Source organism: Trichomycterus rosablanca, chromosome 6 (assembly GCF_030014385.1).
Source record: "Trichomycterus rosablanca isolate fTriRos1 chromosome 6, fTriRos1.hap1, whole genome shotgun sequence".
Lineage (NCBI taxonomy): Eukaryota > Metazoa > Chordata > Actinopteri > Siluriformes > Trichomycteridae > Trichomycterus > Trichomycterus rosablanca.
The window spans coordinates 28,482,151-28,502,301 of record NC_085993.1 but is presented as its reverse complement, the minus strand read 5'-3'; the positions used below and the strand labels follow the sequence as shown (position 1 = coordinate 28,502,301).

At 40.0% G+C, this 20,151-nt stretch overlaps 1 protein-coding gene across 7 annotated transcripts in view; it reads right to left on the bottom strand.

The window, feature by feature from the left end:
- Positions 1-20,151, bottom strand: part of LOC134317013 (protein unc-80 homolog) — a 77,791-nt gene that overhangs the window by 30,494 nt on the left and 27,146 nt on the right. For all 7 annotated transcript variants that reach the window (XM_062997647.1, XM_062997650.1, XM_062997649.1 and 4 more), the window contains 17 exons: positions 19,224-19,396; positions 18,823-19,035; positions 18,545-18,680; positions 17,336-17,469; positions 17,021-17,201; positions 16,714-16,926; positions 13,364-13,461; positions 12,983-13,183; positions 10,867-10,974; positions 10,269-10,407; positions 9,471-9,652; positions 7,616-7,747; positions 7,347-7,533; positions 2,638-2,766; positions 2,384-2,527; positions 531-631; positions 337-423 (listed from right to left, as the gene is read on the bottom strand). In XM_062997647.1, the coding sequence (XP_062853717.1) occupies positions 337-423; positions 531-631; positions 2,384-2,527; positions 2,638-2,766; positions 7,347-7,533; positions 7,616-7,747; positions 9,471-9,652; positions 10,269-10,407; positions 10,867-10,974; positions 12,983-13,183; positions 13,364-13,461; positions 16,714-16,926; positions 17,021-17,201; positions 17,336-17,469; positions 18,545-18,680; positions 18,823-19,035; positions 19,224-19,396 (2,558 nt within the window). The remainder of the gene's footprint in view (positions 1-336; positions 424-530; positions 632-2,383; positions 2,528-2,637; positions 2,767-7,346; positions 7,534-7,615; positions 7,748-9,470; positions 9,653-10,268; positions 10,408-10,866; positions 10,975-12,982; positions 13,184-13,363; positions 13,462-16,713; positions 16,927-17,020; positions 17,202-17,335; positions 17,470-18,544; positions 18,681-18,822; positions 19,036-19,223; positions 19,397-20,151) is intronic.

The window sequence follows — 20,151 nt, the reverse complement described above, 5'->3', positions numbered from 1 at the left end:
GTTGGGTCTTTTTTATGTGGAGTTTGCATGTTCTCCCCGTGTCTGCGTGGGATTCCTCCCACAGTCCAAAGACATGCAAGTGAGGTTAATTGGAGATACAAAAATGTCCATGACTGTGTTTGACTGTGTTAAAACTCGAACTGATGAACTAACTAGTAACTACCTGTCTTGTCATGAATGTAACCAAAACGTGTAAAACATGATGTTAAAATCTTAATAAAATAAATAAACAAAATAAACATCACCAAAACACAAGTCTATAAAAACTGTTAGTTGTAATTTGGTCTGTGTTGATGAAATGGTTGGTAACACTTTGATTAAACAAAAAGGCCTTACCAGGTAGTTGAAGAGAATGTGTGAGGTCTGTGCAGGTAGATCCCCAATATTGAGCAGAAGCTTTCTTAGCATATACATCAGCTCATCCTAATAAGAAACACAAACTTGATAACTATTTAAGAAACACATCTCCTAGACTTTATTAAAAGAATTTGGCATCAATATAAAGTGCATACGTTTTTCTGTTGCCTTACTTGTCTGTTACTGACTGTTAGTTTTTCTAGAAAATGTCGGAGAACAAGTGCTGGGTCCTCAATCAGACAGTTCCATAACACCTGCTTAGCCACAGCACTAACTGTGGAGAAAAAAAAAGCCAAAATGACAAAATAATTCAAATGTTTATGTTTGTAATGTTTCTGCGTAACATTTTTTTATATTCTGTATATATTCTGTATTAGGGGTCACTACAGTGGTCCGTATACCTGCTTTGGCACAGATTTTATGCTGAATGCTCTTCCTGGTGCAACCCTTATTGTATATTGACTTGGGAACGGCACTGAGAGCAAAACTGAAATGTGCACCTGCCAATGGCTAAGCCAGGGGTGCCCACACTTTCGTGGCTTGAGATCACCTTCACAAACAGTGTACGTTACAAAAGGAAAAATGTAAAAATAGTGCAAACTGACTACTGATAAATGAAAATGTTCTAGATTTGCAGTGCTTAAGGCGGGCTAAGGTGTAGCTATGGTGACAAATCGCAAATAAAAAAAAAACAGTTTGAATAAGACGTGATCTACCAGCGTGCACTGTGCGATCGACTGGTAGACATATTGGGCACCCCTGGACTAGGCTGTTTGGTTACTCCACTCCTTCCTCAGACATGGCTAATCATGTCTGTGTACATGCCTGACGTGCCAAAAGCACCCCTGAGATTCAAACCTCCCCAGGTCTCAGACATAGTGGGCTAGTGTATTTTACCACCATGGCACCCAAGTGCCCATATGTGAAGCATGTATTAAATGTATTAGTTCTATAAAACATTGATTATTTTGTAAGAAAAAAAATCATTTTTGGAATTCTAGATAACAGCTCAGTTTTATAATGCATGGCGAGAGAAGGGGGCGAAAACATAAGTGCGATGGCTCAAGTGGGTCCTAGAAACAATGTACAAGTCCATAGCAGGGTTCAACACATGTAGATACAAAATACAAGGAGAATTCATAGTAATAAATTGAAGGAAAAGGCAATGGTCAGATTGGAATCAGGAACTTGGAATAAACAAGACAAGGTGGACGAATATGAGGTTTAATTATGCCAACCAACCAAAACATTTATGCACTTTCTCCCCAATTTTAGTGTAGTCAATTTGTCTTCTGCTGCTGGGGGATCCCTGATTGCAGTCGAGGTGAATGTATTGCTGCCCACGCCTCCTCCGACCTGCGCACAGCCCCTAGCGGAACCCTTTTTCACTTATGCACTCTACACAGGCACCTCTGTATTTGCCAATCAGGGTCCTTACACAGCATTTGAAGACCCCACCCACATAGTCCGGTCATCCCGCCCTAGCAGAGACGTGTCTGCTGCAGGCACTGCCAATTATGCCCGCTAGATGGCGCTCAGCTGTCATTTCGAACCGAGGAGTTCAGAATCTCGACGCTGGTGCGCTAGCGGAATATCACGCTGTGCCTCCTGGGCACCCCTACAGGGAATTTTAATAGGGGTGTGAAACGTGAGGTAATCAAACACAGATGATAAAAATAACAAAACTAAGGGTGGCGAAAGGGCATCCGAAAGAACAAGAAACAAACTAAACAACAAGTAAAAGTGGCGCCATGGGAACAGTGATGCCAAAGGGGAATCTGTGACAAGTGACAACCTGAATATGAAGAAGCTTTATAAACTGAACAAAAGTACTAGGCCAAAACTACACTGTAAACCTTTTTGTTCCGATAACGTACTGTATCAGACTTACTAATCCAAGTACAAAGTCTTAAACTTGCTTTTTTTAAACTTTATTGATGAACACATAAAGGCACTCTAACAATTTCACACTTTTCTGATCTAATATACAACTGTCATCTCCCAGAGTTCAGTGAGGTCAGCGTACCTGCAACACCATCTTCTCGAACATCTCCATCCTCCATTAAGTGCACTATGGGCAACACGGCAGCACAAATGCATGCTGGGAACACAGCTTGTGGTGGCTGTAACATGTGATGCGTGGGTGTATGCTCTGTAGTGTTCTCGTCATCTGAAATGACAAACATGTCAGCAAGTCAGGCCTGCTCGAATACAGACTCTACAGCTGACTTCATATGCAATTTGCTAACCACACACACGATAAGGGAATGAATCTCATACCTTCAGCACTGACCACTGAGCGCACTGACCACACAGAGCCCCGGCGGAATGAGTAGTTCCTGTGCGAGTTGCTGGAGGCGCAGGAAGGGCTCACAGAGAGACGACGAGAAGTCAGGTTCACTACATCTTCTGCTGGTAATGCACACAACAATACTGAAGACCATGGATTCTTAGGGTCTGTCTGAAAACCTAGTAAGCTCTCTACATAAACCTTTTACGTCATCCTATGCACACTCCTGAGGAGAAGGCTACATTTCTAAATTCTTAGATATCTTAAAATGCTGCTTAATGAGGTGCCTTAATTCTTTTTTTCCCCCTATTTAATTTATGCAGTTTCTCCCAATTTAGTGTAGTCAATTTGTCTTCCGCTGCTGGGGGATTGCAGTCGAGGCAGGTATATTGCTGCTCACGCCTCCTCCGACCCAAGTGCAGACCTTAGCGGAACCCTTTTTCACCCATTAATGCATTCTGCACAGGCACCTCTCTATCTGCTAATCAGCGTCCCTACAAAGCGTTTAAAGTCCCCACCCACACAGTCCGGTCATCCTGCCCAATTATGCCCGGTAGATGGCGCCCAGCTGACTGGTGGCAATGCCGAGTTTCGAACCGAGGAGTTTAGAATCTCGGCACTGGTGTGCTAGCGGAAAATCCCGCTGCGTAACCTGGGTGCCTTACATCTAAGCAATAATTTGATGAAATAATGAGGAAGCATCCAATGCGGTGAAGGCAATCCCAGCATTCAGTGCGGCAACAACCTTTCTCACAAAAAATTACAAATAACATTCCTTTATTGATCCCCATGGGGGAAATTCGATATATATATATATATATATATATATATATATATAAATATGGCGGATGCAAAGCAAAGAGTTCTTTTTAAATGTAAATAAATTCTTCTTTTTTTTTTTTTACATTCGTATTAAGATGTACAAGTGTCATTTATTGGCAAATTCAGGCTTGTCTGTGACAATTTAACCATTCTCGGTACACTGAGGGAGATGTTAGCTGGCATGCTAGCGGGTTGTACCACCTCAGCCTATTGGTTTGAATGACCTAAGGTTAACTGTGTTAGCTTAGTAAGCGAAAACTGCGGTGACATTATCGATGTCTAAGTTCGTCTGAATAATCTACCTATCTAAGTTCGATGTCTTATTACAATCCTCTCTTAAACAGCTGCCTAAGTAGGCAGTAGGCAGCTCACTAGGTTTTCAGACAGACCCCTAGCTTCATGATCTACCTGTTAGTTTGTGCTGATACAGTTTTTTAGCTAGTGATATTGTAAAACATAATTATACCTATTTATATTATGTTAAAATATATGTATCCTTACATGCAATGCTGTAAAAAAAAGTATTAAAAGACGTTCACATTTACTTTTTTCGAAGCAGAATTTAGAATAGAAACCTCCTCAACTTTATAACTGGTTGTGCAACCTTTAGCAGCAACTAACAGCAACATCCAAACTCTTTTGATCATTTGAGATCAGTCCACAAAACGTTTAAAGAGTGTTACAGCATTCTGGAACTCCTCTGTACTATTTGGAGACAACGACTGTGGGAAGAGCTCTGCCCTACTCGCATTTCTGATTTAGCATGGCTGGTATCAAGCCTGGGTGTGTCTAGTCTAATTGAACGCAATTATCTATTATATTTGGTTCACTGGCTGAACAAATTACCAAGGTGCAATAATGTTTTCACGTAGAGCCTGTCGTCGTTGGATAACTTTGGTTCTTCAAATAATGAAACAATTACTTAAAAAAATTATTTTATGTTTCCTCAAGTGCTCTTTGTCTTTTTTCAAGGTTTGTCATTATGTGCCGATTTATGATTACCACTCTTAGTTTGTAGTAGGCCTGATGGTTGATTCAGGGAAATGATTTTAGGCCATGAGAACTGATTTCAGATCAGTTTGAAGTAGGGAAAATAACTAATTTAGGGAATTGATTCTAGGCAATAAGAACTGTTTTCAGATCAGTTTGTAGTGGGGCAAGGAACTAATTTAGGGAATTGATTATAGGCAATAAGAACTGTTTTCAGATCAGTTTGTAGTGGGGCAAGGGACCGGCTTAGGGAATTGATTCTAGGCAATAAGAACTGTTTTCAGATCAGTTTGTAGTGAGGTAAGGAATTGATTTAGAGAATCGATTCTAGCCAATGAGAACTGTTTTCAAATCAGTTTGTATTTAGGTAAGGAATTGATTTAGAAAATCGATTCTAGGCAATAAGAACTGTTTTCAGATCAGTTTGTAGAGGAGCAAGGGACAGATTTAGGGAATTGATTCTAGGCAATAAGAACTGTTTTCAAATCAGTTAATAGTGGAGCAAGGGGCAGATTTAAGGAATTGATTATAGGCAATAAGAACTGTTTTCAGATCAGTTTGTAGTGGGGCAAGGGACCGGCTTAGGGAATTGATTCTAGGCAATAAGAACTGTTTTCAAATCAGTTTGTAGTGGAGCAAGGGGCAGATTTAGGGAATTGATTATAGGCAATAAGAACTGTTTTCAGATCAGTTTGTAGTGGGGCAAGGAACTAATTTAGGGAATTGATTATAGGCAATAAGAACTGTTTTCAGATCAGTTTGTAGTGGGGCAAGGGACCGGCTTAGGGAATTGATTCTAGGCAATAAGAACTGTTTTCAGATCAGTTTGTAGTGAGGTAAGGAATTGATTTAGAGAATCGATTCTAGCCAATGAGAACTGTTTTCAAATCAGTTTGTATTTAGGTAAGGAATTGATTTAGAAAATCGATTCTAGGCAATAAGAACTGTTTTCAGATCAGTTTGTAGAGGAGCAAGGGACAGATTTAGGGAATTGATTCTAGGCAATAAGAACTGTTTTCAAATCAGTTTGTAGTGGAGCAAGGGGCAGATTTAGGGAATTGATTATAGGCAATAAGAACTGTTTTCAGATCAGTTTGTAGTGGGGCAAGGAACTGATTTAGGGAATTTATTCTAGGCAATAACAACTGTTTTCAGATCAGTTTGTAGTGAGGTAAGGAATTGATTTAGAGAATCAATTCTAGGCAATAAGAACTGTTTTCAGATCAGTTTGTAGAGGAGCAAGGGACAGATTTAGGGAATTGATTCTAGGCAATAAGAACTGTTTTCAGATCAGTTTGTAGAGGAGCAAGGGACAGATTTAGGGAATTGATTCTAGGCAATAAGAACTGTTTTCAGATTAGTTTGTAGTGGAGCAAGGGGCAGATTTAAGGAATTGATTCTAGGCAATAAGAACTATTTTCAGATCAGTTTGTAGAGGAGCAAGGGACAGATTTAGGGAATTGATTCTAGGCAATAAGAACTGTTTTCAAATCAGTTAATAGTGGAGCAAGGGGCAGATTTAAGGAATTGATTATAGGCAATAAGAACTGTTTTCAGATCAGTTTGTAGTGGGGCAAGGGACCGGCTTAGGGAATTGATTCTAGGCAATAAGAACTGTTTTCAAATCAGTTTGTAGTGGAGCAAGGGGCAGATTTAGGGAATTGATTATAGGCAATAAGAACTGTTTTCAGATCAGTTTGTAGTGGGGCAAGGAACTAATTTAGGGAATTGATTATAGGCAATAAGAACTGTTTTCAGATCAGTTTGTAGTGGGGCAAGGGACCGGCTTAGGGAATTGATTCTAGGCAATAAGAACTGTTTTCAGATCAGTTTGTAGTGAGGTAAGGAATTGATTTAGAGAATCGATTCTAGCCAATGAGAACTGTTTTCAAATCAGTTTGTATTTAGGTAAGGAATTGATTTAGAAAATCGATTCTAGGCAATAAGAACTGTTTTCAGATCAGTTTGTAGAGGAGCAAGGGACAGATTTAGGGAATTGATTCTAGGCAATAAGAACTGTTTTCAAATCAGTTTGTAGTGGAGCAAGGGGCAGATTTAGGGAATTGATTATAGGCAATAAGAACTGTTTTCAGATCAGTTTGTAGTGGGGCAAGGAACTGATTTAGGGAATTGATTCTAGGCAATAACAACTGTTTTCAGATCAGTTTGTAGTGAGGTAAGGAATTGATTTAGAGAATCAATTCTAGGCAATAAGAACTGTTTTCAGATCAGTTTGTAGAGGAGCAAGGGACAGATTTAGGGAATTGATTCTAGGCAATAAGAACTGTTTTCAGATCAGTTTGTAGAGGAGCAAGGGACAGATTTAGGGAATTGATTCTAGGCAATAAGAACTGTTTTCAGATTAGTTTGTAGTGGAGCAAGGGGCAGATTTAGGGAATTGATTCTAGGCAATAAGAACTGTTTTCAGATCAGTTTGTAGTGGAGCAAGGGACTGATTTTGGGAATTGATTCTAGGCAATAACAACTGTTTTCAGATTAGTTTGTAGTGTGGCAAAAAACTAATTCAGGGAATTGATTCTAGGCAATAAGAACTGTTTTCAGATCAGTTTGTAGTGGAGCAAGGAACCGATTAAAGGAATTGATTGTTCGCATTGCAACTGTTTTCAGATCAGCAGGCCTATGAATTTATGAAGTATATATGAGATTACTAGTTAACGCAATTTTAAACTGTCATTCTGAATAATTTGTTCTTAATGACAGGATTAATAATTGTTACTCGACAAGAACAGCCTGTCTTAAAAAAACTGTTAAAACAGTAAAAAAATTCAAAGAATACTTCTACCTGAAGAAGTCTAAGCATGTACTTTTATAATAATAAAGTGATATAAAAAAGGCAAAAAAAGAATGCCTATGTTATTTGACTGACCCTCTTCCTCTTGCTCAGGCGGAGGGCTGCAGGTGGGTTCATAGCAGGCTTCTTGGGCAATGGGAATGGCCGTAATGATGCTGGCCTCACGACCCAGCCTCCTTTTCTCATCCTCTTGCTGCATGTTCTTAAGGATATGCTCAGCACGCTGGTGTGAGCGTGACACTGCACGAGCTGAGAATGATTTCTGAAAAATCACCATGCATTTTTCTAAATAAAAAGCCCTCAATTTCTGTCTGTACTTCAGAGTGTCTAAAGGGTACACTTACAGACTGATCTTCAGTTATTGCATCTGGAACAGTCCCGGTGTTCAGTGGCATCCATGGTGGATCAAACATGGGCACACATGGCATCCCCAGAATAGGAGATGGCAGAGTAAAGTTAATGCTGGGTGGGGGAATCTATAAGAGAGAATGCACACACATAACTGTGACAACAATTTTTGTCAATGATTTTGCAAACTGTATTTATTTTGTTTAGATTTCTGACATATGATCACTTTTTATTATCACTTTCTTTTGTATAGCACATTTTCCATGCTCAAAGATGCTTTCCAATCAAAGAACATGAACACACTGAACACAAGTAAACAACAAAGAGGACATTAGAGGTATAATATTCAAGTATAGACAAAGTACTATAAGACATAGTTAATACAAGTCTTTGACAGAAATGTAAATAAAAAGAGGAGGCATGATGGAAAGACTCGGGAAGTGTATTCCATAATTTGGGAGCTAAATTAAATCACTAAATGATCGTCCAACCAAAGAGGTCAATTTATATCTTGTAACATCAAGAACGGCAAAAGTTTGCAACCTTAAGGTATGAGATTGAACATATACTGTAGATGCAAAAGCTCAACCAGGTAGTGAGGAGTCAAGGTGTGCAGAGCTTTATACTTATAAAAAACCTTGTAATTAATCAGAAATGTAACAAACAACCAGTGAAGTCTCTGAAGAATGTGGTCAAAATGTGTTGAAAATTCTAGCAGAGGCATTTTGTACATACTATAACCTACTGAGGGCTTTAAAAGAGAGGACAAATAGAAGAAAACATATATGAACCAACATTTATCTGAAGCACAAACCTATATTAAGTAAATAACCTTTATTTATCAAAGTATAAATTACACGGCACACACTGGGCACAGCATCAAATGCAATGCATGCAAAGTCCATGTCCCGAGTGTTTCTCATGTAGGTTTTCAATCAATGCAATCAATAATAGTGTAGTTCCTTTGAACATGAGAAACAATATGAGTCTGGAGAGACTGTCTGGCATTGAGGTGCTGAATATTAAAAGGGCCATTAGTGTGGACTTGTAAAAAAACTGTCAGTACATTCGATGCCATGCCTGGTGGGCTATGTTTTGCTCTTCAGTAATGTAGGACATTGTTTATACTTTGATAAATATAGATTATTGGCTAAATATACATTTTTACATCAGGTAAATGTTTGGGTTACATAAGTCAAATAATCTATATATAAAAAAACAACAGATAGTTAACTGAGATGGTTTGCCCCCCGACATGAGTCTTAAATGTCACCGACACTGGCTTCCCAAGCCAGTGTAAAACCGGACTTGGAGCAAGATATAATGTTTTAAAAAAGCAGGTTGCCAACAAAGGAACTGACAAGTCTGTGAGTAAGAGACCATGATATATAGAAACACTCCCACCTGGAGTGAATTAACACTCAGTGAGATACAGGTGATTGAACTGAACACTTTGATCATCTGTGCCTCCATGCCCCATCTGCCAGTCATAAATGTCATTGCAGATGAAGCAGAATTCTGCAACTGGGCCCAGCTGGACTCATTATGCTAATAGTTGTTGTGAGTGGTTTTTAAGACCTTATATTTACACACGAAGGACCTATTAGAACATCCAGCAGTTCATTAAGGACATGAACCAGTTCATTTTTTGTATTGTCCTACCAATACAATCAGTCAATCTTACAGCACCTGTGTTAACATTATTTGTTATTTGCTCTGCAGCTTAAACAGTTTTAAAACATTAAAATTACTAAAATAAAATAAACTAAGAGATTTAAAATTAAAGATAGAAATATTTAAAATTGAAAAATATCCATCTATCTCCAGCTCTCATTTGTTAAACAGTAGTACCTTAAAGATCTGCTGAGCTCCTTCCTCCATGCGAGGCCACACCTGGTAGCGGAACCTCCACACGGTGTAGAACTTAAGCACAGAGTTAATTCTTTGACTGGCTTCCGGATGTTGAAATTCAGCCATCATCATTTCAGTGACAGCGTCAGGCACCTTTACTGCACACAGCAGGAACATGGCCGCTGCAAGCATGGACATGTGTGTTTGTGAGAAAGCAAGAAGAATATACGTTATCAAGAAATGCAGAATTATGAGTAACAGAAATAGGTTAATCACGCTAGTCCACTACCGCTGAGATTCGGGTTCAAAGACCGCAATGGATTGGTGCCCTGTTCATTTTCCACTTTTTCAACCAATCAGGTATCCAATTACAATTTTGCAACTGCCGTCCTCTCCAACCCCCCATGACTCTCCATACACAACACTCAATACACAGAGCCCGCCTCTAGCAGGTAAAAAGAAGCCCCCAGCCCCAACCCCATGACAAGAGTACTGCCATCGACCACTTCTATTCACCTGTTAGAAACGGGGTCTCAAAGACCACAGCAAAATGAATAAAATCGAGTCAAATAAAACATTCATAGTGATTTAAGCAATATGCAAAAGCATATTCACATAGCTTATGATTTTTGTCATACCAAAGGCCCTTTTCTGTTCCAGCATGACTGTGCCCCTGTGCATAAAGCAAGGTCTGCACCAGAGGTTGAAAATTCATTTTCCCCAAGGATCACCTAATTAATTAACCACAGAATGTAAATGGCACGTAGAGCAGGTAATGTAAAAGACACTAAACCAGACCTGCAGCTGCAGCGATGTGCTCGTCCACGCTGAGCAGAAGTTCCCAGGCAGCTGGCTGAACGTCTCCGTACATATCATCTGTCAGGATGGGTGCTGCTTTTATTAGTAGAGACAGAGGCGCCGGGCACAAACTCATCACCTGCATGTGCAAGGCACAACAACATTTTTCCTGAGACAATCCTGATCATAAATGTGTTTGACAAATCATTAGCCTCCAAAAACAATAATTAGATAATAAAAATATTTGTGTAAAAGCCAAACAAAAAGTGCAATTACAATATTTAGGGTGTTTTAATTTCTTAAGGGATTAGTATCAAATACAGAGTCACACAGTGATCTTCATTATTTTGATCTCCGCAGATGCCATGGACCAGCTAGCAGAGACCGTAATTGCAGCAGTAGCAAGAATCCTTCCAGCCCACCCTCCCTCAGACAATTTGAACTTGAGAGCTCAAGATCTTAGCAGTGGTGGGCTAGCTAGTTAGTAATCATTGTGCCACCCGAGCGCCCATTTAGAGTGTTTTTTTAATCAGTAGATGAGTTTGTTTGTTCAAAAGTCCACAAGTTCTACAGTGTGAAAGAAATGTAAATAGAGCACCTGTGTGCGAATATATTTCAGCATTCCAGTGTCCTTTTTCCCCTCTGCATTGTTGTCAGTAGGACGTCTCTTCATGGATGGAGTCCGCAAGCATGACTTGTCTGAGCACTACAAATCAATCAGAAGACCAGAATTTAGTCGTCTCTAAATTCCTCCCATTTCGAATCACGCTGCCAGCACTTCCCCCAGCAAGCACATAGTCGCCAGGCACAGTAAATCGTGTCAGTGTAAGCGCCCAGCCAGTCAATAGCACAGATGAGACTCAAAGTTGTAACTTAATGGTGGTGAACTAACCGCTGCACCACATGAATGCCAAGGATTAATAAATTATATTATACTATATCATATTACATTAATAATAATGTACAATTCTTCTCTCATTTCAATAATAACAACAATAAAAAAATAAAAATATAAAAAATATTCATATACAAATGTCTTTAATTGTTTACTTTTCTTTAAAAGAGAGCATGTATATGTTGGTAGTCTGAGGATTTAATCAGTTCTGCAAATGTTTTTCCTCCTGTGCAGCAAACTTCCACGTCTGTGGTGACCTAGACAAACATCCTCTCAGCATAATGTGACAGTTCAGATTTTCACCCTGACCTTAGCTGAGACTACTGTTCCTTGTACTCAACAATTATTTGTACAGACAATATTTAGACCAGAAGTTGCTTAGCAGTGGCTTCAAGTGGCATTCCACTTTTTAAGTTCTGTACAGAGCTTTCTAATCTTTCTCACTGCCGAGCTTATGGCTCAGTCTTATGGCTACAACTAGCTCTATTTATATAGGCACAGAGAAATCCCTAGCTATAGAAAATCAAAGAATAATATGGAATAAGGAGGCCACACTAAGTCATGTACAAGAAAATTAAAGCTGCTGTATATTTTTCAGAATTATTCAGCCCGAGCGAAAGTACAGCTGCAGAAATTACTGAAATCCCAAAATGAAATAATATTCATATCCCTTACAAGTGTTTGTAAACTGTACACCGAACATTAGCAAAAACTGTAGCAAACACATTAAGACCACCCATTACATATGCTGTCAATACAAGACATCTGAATGGTATCAAGTCATTACCAGCTAGTCCTTTAACTTCTGTATGCTGCAAGGCAAATCAGCCTACAGTGTTCCTAGTCGTTCACAAGATCTTGGGAAAAACAAACCTTCCTCCATTGCTTTAATGGCCAGTTCCAATTCCTGCATGGCCATTGTAGATGCTTTCAATACTGGACAGGAGTTGGCATGGGCACTTTAACTGGCCTAATCTTTAACCCAGTTGCCTGGTGCATGTAAAGTATTAGTTACTACCCTGAACCCAACATTTAATAGATTCCTAACTGTCACATCTACTATTGATATAAACAGGTGGTCCTAATGATTTGGCTCATCATTATGAATGAGACCTTACTCTTCTTTATCCTTCCTCATGTCTTCTTCATTAAGATGCAGCTGAACCCTGGATCCCAGTGGTAGTGGGTCAACATAATTTAATGCTGAGCCACCAGAGCACTACATTCATTATGAGGGATCTTCAAAAAGTTTCAGAATTTTTATATTTTCATTAGAAACGGTGAGGGCGGGAGGAGTAGTAATTAGTCAGGTCTGAGAGACTTAAGGAGAGCTTATAGTCTGAATTTAGCACCATCTGATTTCCACCTTTTTGGACCGCTCAAAAAAGCTTTAAGGGGAAGAAGATTTTAATGTGATGATGTGAAATCAGCGGTGCATCAGTGGCTACACACTCAATCAAAAATGTTTTGCTGATGGCATTAAAACGTTGGTGTGGAAGGTGACTAGAAAAATGATGCAATTTGTTTTTGAAAATCTTAATAAATAGAGTTTAAAAAAGAGTGGAAACTTTTAGAAAAAAGTTCCCTTGTATATAGAAATCGAATGAAATCATCATCAATGTTTACACTAAGGTGTGGCAGATTTAGGCGTTACAGAATAATTATTACATTCTAGGCTAACATTTAATTTTAACAGTTTTATTGTCCTGTGATTAGCACTACTGGAGAATCCATAGTTATTCTTCATACTGTAGATACTATGAAACTAGATACTGCTAGACGTTTCACACTAAACATGTTAACACAGTGTTTGTTGCACCTCTTTGCTCTTCTTGGCACGAGCACTGCTGACACCGCTGGCACTGTTCTCTCTTAGGCTGTCGACTGTCTCGCCATATAGCAGCTTGATAGCACGCACAAGTCGAGCACAGGATCGGCTGTGGCGCTGATAGCAGCGTGGTTGGCAGAAGTCCACGTGGGTGCAAATGAAGCTCTGCTGGTTGCACAGCAGGATCATGATCTGAAAGGCATAAAGAGAGAATACATGCATAGTAGAGGATTAGTATGATGTTCAAATGTTAGTAAAAATAACTATGTTAATAGTTATGTAAAAATGTCTTCCAGACATGCAACACAATATTTTACCATTACGTACTTATTCTACAAACCCATTAGGGCACTTTAATGGGCTGGCACTTACGTGTAACCACGACATGTTGCGGTGATAGTCCTCCACTCCACCAGTGCTCCCAGTACCTTCAGGCTCAATGCTTGGCTCACTGGCACTCCAGGGACTCCCTAATAACACAAACACACACACACACACACTTGAAAACACAAATACTTCACTACAGCAGCAGTGACTCTCTTAGGCACCTTTATCATTTCATAGCAGCAGAACTTAAACCGTAAAAATAGTTAACAGTGCCCAGGTGGCACAGTGGGATATATTGCTAGCACCAGAGGTGAAAAGTAACGAATTACATTTACTCGCGTTACTGTAATTGAGTAGTTTTTTTGTGTATTTGTACTTTTTAAAGTAGATTTTACAACCAGTAATTTTACTTTTACTCAAGTATGTTTTGTATTAGGAATTGTAATTCGCTACATTTTAAATAACATTCGTTACTGAGTAAAATAAAACGCTAACAAATCGAGTCTGGGAAACTGCTGCAGTAAATTCTGCGATGGGGAGTCGGATCTTTTGGCTCGGTTCCTTTTAAAGAGCCGTTCAAAAAATTGCATTTAGTTAAAAAAACTCTTGTGCAGAGATGTGCCTGTGTTTGTTTCTGTTAAGCAGAATGGATAGATTACCGCCGATAAGAACTGCGCACAAATATATAAATATACAGTGTATCACAAAAGTGAGTACACCCCTCACATTTCTGCAAATATTTTATTATATCTTTTCATGGGACAACACTATAGAAATAAATCTTGGATATAAGTTAGAGTAGTCAGTGTACAGCTTGTATAGCAGTGTAGATTTACTGTCTTCTGAAAATAACTCAACACACAGCCATTAATGTCTAAATAGCTGGCAACATAAGTGAGTACACCCCACAGTGAACATGTCCAAATTGTGCCCAAAGTGTCAATATTTTGTGTGACCACCATTATTATCCAGCACTGCCTTAACCCTCCTGGGCATGGAATTCACCAGAGCTGCACAGGTTGCTACTGGAATCCTCTTCCACTCCTCCATGATGACATCACGGAGCTGGTGGATGTTAGACACCTTGAACTCCTCCACCTTCCACTTGAGGATGCGCCACAGGTGCTCAATTGGGTTTAGTCCATCACCTTTACCTTCAGCTTCCTCAGCAAGGCAGTTGTCATCTTGGAGGTTGTGTTTGGGGTCGTTATCCTGTTGGAAAACTGCCATGAGGCCCAGTTTTCGAAGGGAGGGGATCATGCTCTGTTTCAGAATGTCACAGTACATGTTGGAATTCATGTTTCCCTCAATGAACTGCAGCTCCCCAGTGCCAGCAACACTCATGCAGCCCAAGACCATGATGCTACCACCACCATGCTTGACTGTAGGCAAGATACAGTTGTCTTGGTACTTCTCACCAGGGCGCCGCCACACATGCTGGACACCATCTGAGCCAAACAAGTTTATCTTGGTCTCGTCAGACCACAGGGCATTCCAGTAATCCATGTTCTTGGACTGCTTGTCTTCAGCAAACTGTTTGCGGGCTTTCTTGTGCGTCAGCTTCCTTCTGGGATGACGACCATGCAGACCGAGTTGATGCAGTGTGCGGCGTATGGTCTGAGCACTGACAGGCTGACCTCCCACGTCTTCAACCTCTGCAGCAATGCTGGCAGCACTCATGTGTCTATTTTTTAAAGCCAACCTCTGGATATGACGCCGAACACGTGGACTCAACTTCTTTGGTCGACCCTGGCGAAGCCTGTTCCGAGTGGAACCTGTCCTGGAAAACCGCTGTATGACCTTGGCCACCATGCTGTAGCTCAGTTTCAGGGTGTTAGCAATCTTCTTATAGCCCAGGCCATCTTTGTGGAGAGCAACAATTCTATTTCTCACATCCTCAGAGAGTTCTTTGCCATGAGGTGCCATGTTGAATATCCAGTGGCCAGTATGAGAGAATTGTACCCAAAACACCAAATTTAACAGCCCTGCTCCCCATTTACACCTGGGACCTTGACACATGACACCAGGGAGGGACAACGACACATTTGGGCACAATTTGGACATGTTCACTGTGGGGTGTACTCACTTATGTTGCCAGCTATTTAGACATTAATGGCTGTGTGTTGAGTTATTTTCAGAAGACAGTAAATCTACACTGCTATACAAGTTGTACACTGACTACTCTAAGTTATATCCAAGTTTCATGTCTATAGTGTTGTCCCATGAAAAGATATAATGAAATATTTGCAGAAATGTGAGGGGTGTACTCACTTTTGTGATACACTGTATATACAGTATATATATATATATATATATAACGACTCCCAGAGGCGCGACTCGGTTCCTTTATTTCATTTTAAAGAGCTGTTCAATAGAATCAGATCGTTCGTGAACGACCCATCACTAGCGGTTATACAGTTTGAAAAAGTTTTATGGGATGGTCTGTACTAAAATGACACATTACACATCCCTAAACGTTTAAATGTTGTATCAACATGTTTTTTTCTATGATATTTGAAGGAAAAAGAACTATTGTGAGATTTATATCCACTTGTCCTGTTTGCATTATACAGAAAAGACCCCCCCTGCTGTTAAAAAAGTAACTAAGTAACGTTTACTCTGAGTACATTTTAAATGAGTTACTTTTTACTTGAGTAGATTTTTAGACTAGTAACTTTACTCGTACTTAAGTAAAAATTCATTGAAGTAATAGTACTATTACTTGAGTACAATATTTTAGTACTCTTTCCACCTCTGGCTAGCACACCAGTGCTGGAATTTTAAACTCCCTGAGTTCGAATCTCAGCTCTGCTACCGGTCGGTTGGACGGCCCCCTAGTGGGCACAGTTAGCAGTGCCTACAGAAGACAAAATTAGCCACTAAAGTCTGCTAGACCAGACCAAAAAGGGACAGGGTCACTGACGCTGTGTATGGACCCTGGTTAAAAGGCCAAAGCGCCTGTACAGAGGTGGAGAAACACGGGGTCAGTGCGTGACTCTCCATGAGTGAAACTGGCCTCACATGCGAATCCACCAAAGTATGGGCAAATACAAAGGGTCTTTGGACCGTAAATATACCCTCCTCTGATATGACCGGGGTCTTCAGAAGTGGAAGACAAATTGGCTACGCTAAATTGGGACAAAAAGGGGAGAAAATGCATAAATAAAATAGCAAAAAGTGTTAATAGTTTGTTATTAAATGCCATTTTTTGCACCAAGTGAACTTGTCTTGATGTGCCCTATTTAACTGTAAGTAAAAATGTTTATTAAACAGTTTGCTACAGTTTTACTTTCTCTAAAGGTAGACAATAAGCACAGTAAGTGGGGCTTTCTTCATCAAGAAAGCCCAATTTACCCTAATGTTTGCATACACTTGTATATAGGAATATTTCTCACCTATATCAGTGACCGTGTCTCTGCTTTGAGACAGCATACGATCAGACTCTGCATCGTTCTCAGACTCTGAGTCCTGTCGAGACATCTTGGTGCTCTTTAGACTGCCGGCTCGGCGGATGGAGGACAGGGAACCGCCTTTCTTCACCTTAAAACTCCTGGCTCCTTTAATCTGCAGCAACCGAGAACCTCCTATGCGAATCTTTCTAGTGGGAGCTAAATAAAGAACATCAGACCTGTTTAACAGCAGAATCAAATGCATGAATGGAGTGAAAAACTGATCACACTGACAGGCGCAAATAAATCCTACCCAGAGGCTCTTGTGAGGATTTCTTTTCATCACATGCTGTATCAGACTTTAAAGTGTGACTACTACTGTTTAGGGAATCATGGCCATCCTCATCATCCAAGATTCCTGCAAAGCTGATCTTCCTCTCATAGCGATGACGACCCAGCTCGGGGTCCAGACGCAGTCGGCAGCTTTCCAAATCCTAAAACAATGTAACAGGTTGCTTAAATGTCACCCATGTTTTCCATGGATGGTAAAATGTTCACTTATACTTTTACAGTAACATTAAATCTGACCAGTTATCAATGTGTTTAAAAAAAAAGTTCTCATCCTGACCATGAGGGGTTCCGTGCGAGGGCGAGGGAGACAGGGGAAGGTCTCTCTTAAAAAAGTAGTGATCTCCAACAGCAGCTGACAAGCAGCCATCTTCAGAGCAAAGGGACAGCTGCATTTTGTCGGGTTGACAGTACCTGTGGAAATCACAAATAACCATTAATGAACTAATAAGAGGTACGCAGCATGAGAAATATGATCCTTATGTTTAAAGAATACATCAATAAGGGTAAAAAGTATGTGGACACCTGACTGTTGATGTTGTCTATCCCTTTACAGAACTACAGACATTAATAATGAGTTCCCACCTTTGCAGCCATAACAGCCTCCAATTTTCTGGAAAGGCTAAGGATTTTGGACTGGGCCTGGGAACTGGTGTCTAATCAAGGTGGCGCAGTGGGACATTCCGCTAGCACACCAGCGCCAAGATTCTGAACACCACGGTTCGAATCTCAGCTCCGCTACAGACACAAATTGGCCGGGGAAATGACCATACTAAGTGGTTGGGGTCTTCAAACGCTGTGCAAGGACCCTGGTTAGCGGATAGAGGTGTCTGTGCAGAAGCATTGGCGTAACAAAATGGGTCCGCTAGGACTGCGCACGTGTCTGTAGCAAATATACTCTCTTCGAACGCAATCAGGGATCCACAACTGTGGAAGACAAATTGACCACACTAAATCGTGATAAAATAAATAGAAAAAAACCCTGCATTTGTAAGGTCAGGCAATGACTGGACAAAAAGGCCTAGATTGCAATCAACTATCAATTTATACCAAAGATGTTTAATGAGGTTAAGGTTACTACTAAATAAACCTTGATTTGTGCACCAAAGGCACAGTCATGCTGAAATATTCAACACTGGCCTTTTTCAGACTACTGGAAGCATACAGTTTATATTAGTGCTCTGTGGAATTTATATAAGCTATTATGCTAGCCCACCAGTGCTGGGATCAGGGTTTGAATCTCACATTGACAAAATTGGCTGTACCGAAGTCAGGGAATTCTTGCCTTGGGCCCAATGTTTCCCGGTAAAACCAGACCCACAGTGACTTTCACCAGGATAAAGTGGTTAAAGAAATGAAATATGAACATGTAATTATATTTCATAATAGATTTTATACACCTGTTAGCAATGGGTGTGACACCAGAAGTCAGTAATAAGAAATAGATTCCAGGAAGGAAAAAACTACAAATCTTTATTGTCTCTCTTACTGTCATCTAGAAAGTCCTCCTCATCATCTTCTTTCCTTGCTCTCCTCTTGCTCTCCTCATCATAAATAAAACCCAAAATGCTGGCCGGACTCTCACTGTCCGAGTGGCATAGTTCACTCAGACGAGTGCCAATTGCCTGTAACGAAAGCACAAAGAAAGGTCATACATTTGGGAATATGAACAAAGACTTTAGAGTAAAGGATTGGGCGGTGGAACTGGACTCCCTGCAACCCTGACTACACTAAACTAGGTGGTAAAAATGAAATGGAACAACTTACATCACCCCACTGGTAGAAGTGCTTAGCTGCATTCCACTGCAGTTTGTTGTTTCTCTTGTTGCCAACTACAGGTGAGCGTCCTCTCGAAAGCCCTCGTTTGGTAATGTTGACGTGGTGACCTTTCATCCATTCTGGCCAGTTCCCACGGTTACAGCGGTGCACAAAGCGAGCACACTCCAGGAACAGTGATGCCCTAGCCACCACTGGTGCTTCCTATTGGGAAGTAAACAAAATCCCATTAGCAGACATATACACACAATTACTTCCTGAGGAAAATGATAAAGCAGCATTTTAAGAGCATTTAACAAGCAAAGATGACACAACAGAGACAAACACAACAATTATAGTATTTTTCAATATGAGAAAGGGTCAGACTTGTAAATGGACTCTTAGGTACCTACCAGGTCTAATGCAGCAGCTAGGATGGAAGCATCTGGGATAGTTCCTGGCTCACAACAGTTCAGGAGGAACTGAAATCTCTTCATGCCCTGTCTGATGGCACCTAGATTGACTATGTTCTTATTTTTCATGGCCTCCTGGCTGGTAGCCAAGCGCTCCTGGAACCCGGGACATCCTGGTAATGATAAAAGAACAAGGTATGATGTTATGTTATCTATTAAATCAATTATGTAACTATATATATATATATATATATATATATATATATATATACTGTATATATATATATATATATATACACTGTATATATATATATATATATATATTAGGGCTGTCAAACGATTAAAATTTTTAATCGCGATTAATCTCAGAATTTCATATAGTTCATCGCGATTAATCGCATTTAAGCGCATTTTTAAAACATCTGTGTAAATGTTATAGAAAACAAGGATTTTTAAGTGAAATGTTACAATTAAAATGGTGAACACATTTTATGCTAAATGTACTTATGTTAAAAACTGCTGGGACAAGAGAAAACTGTAAGGGAGTTTTATTCACTCAAGAGACCCTTGACTTCGTATAAATGTCAGATTGTAGGTTAAAATTTCTCCATCAGCAAACATTGTGAGTGTGTTTTGACCCTTTGGGGCTTCCATAGTGCATGGAATAGCATGCTTGGCTAACAGTATGACTAGCTGTTTGCTATTCGGTAACAGAGGAAGTAATAAAGTGTTCTGCTCCCGACAACTTGTGAATATACCGTGTATTTATTTCTTTATTAAGCAAGTGCATCATTATAATGCTCGGTTACATTATGTTAACAAACCGCAAATGAAACAAACGGTGGCAAGTCCGACGTTAAAACGTTGGTGCACGGTCAAGTCTCAACATGAACTACGGATGACTCGCAGGGCCAAATAGAATTTGCGT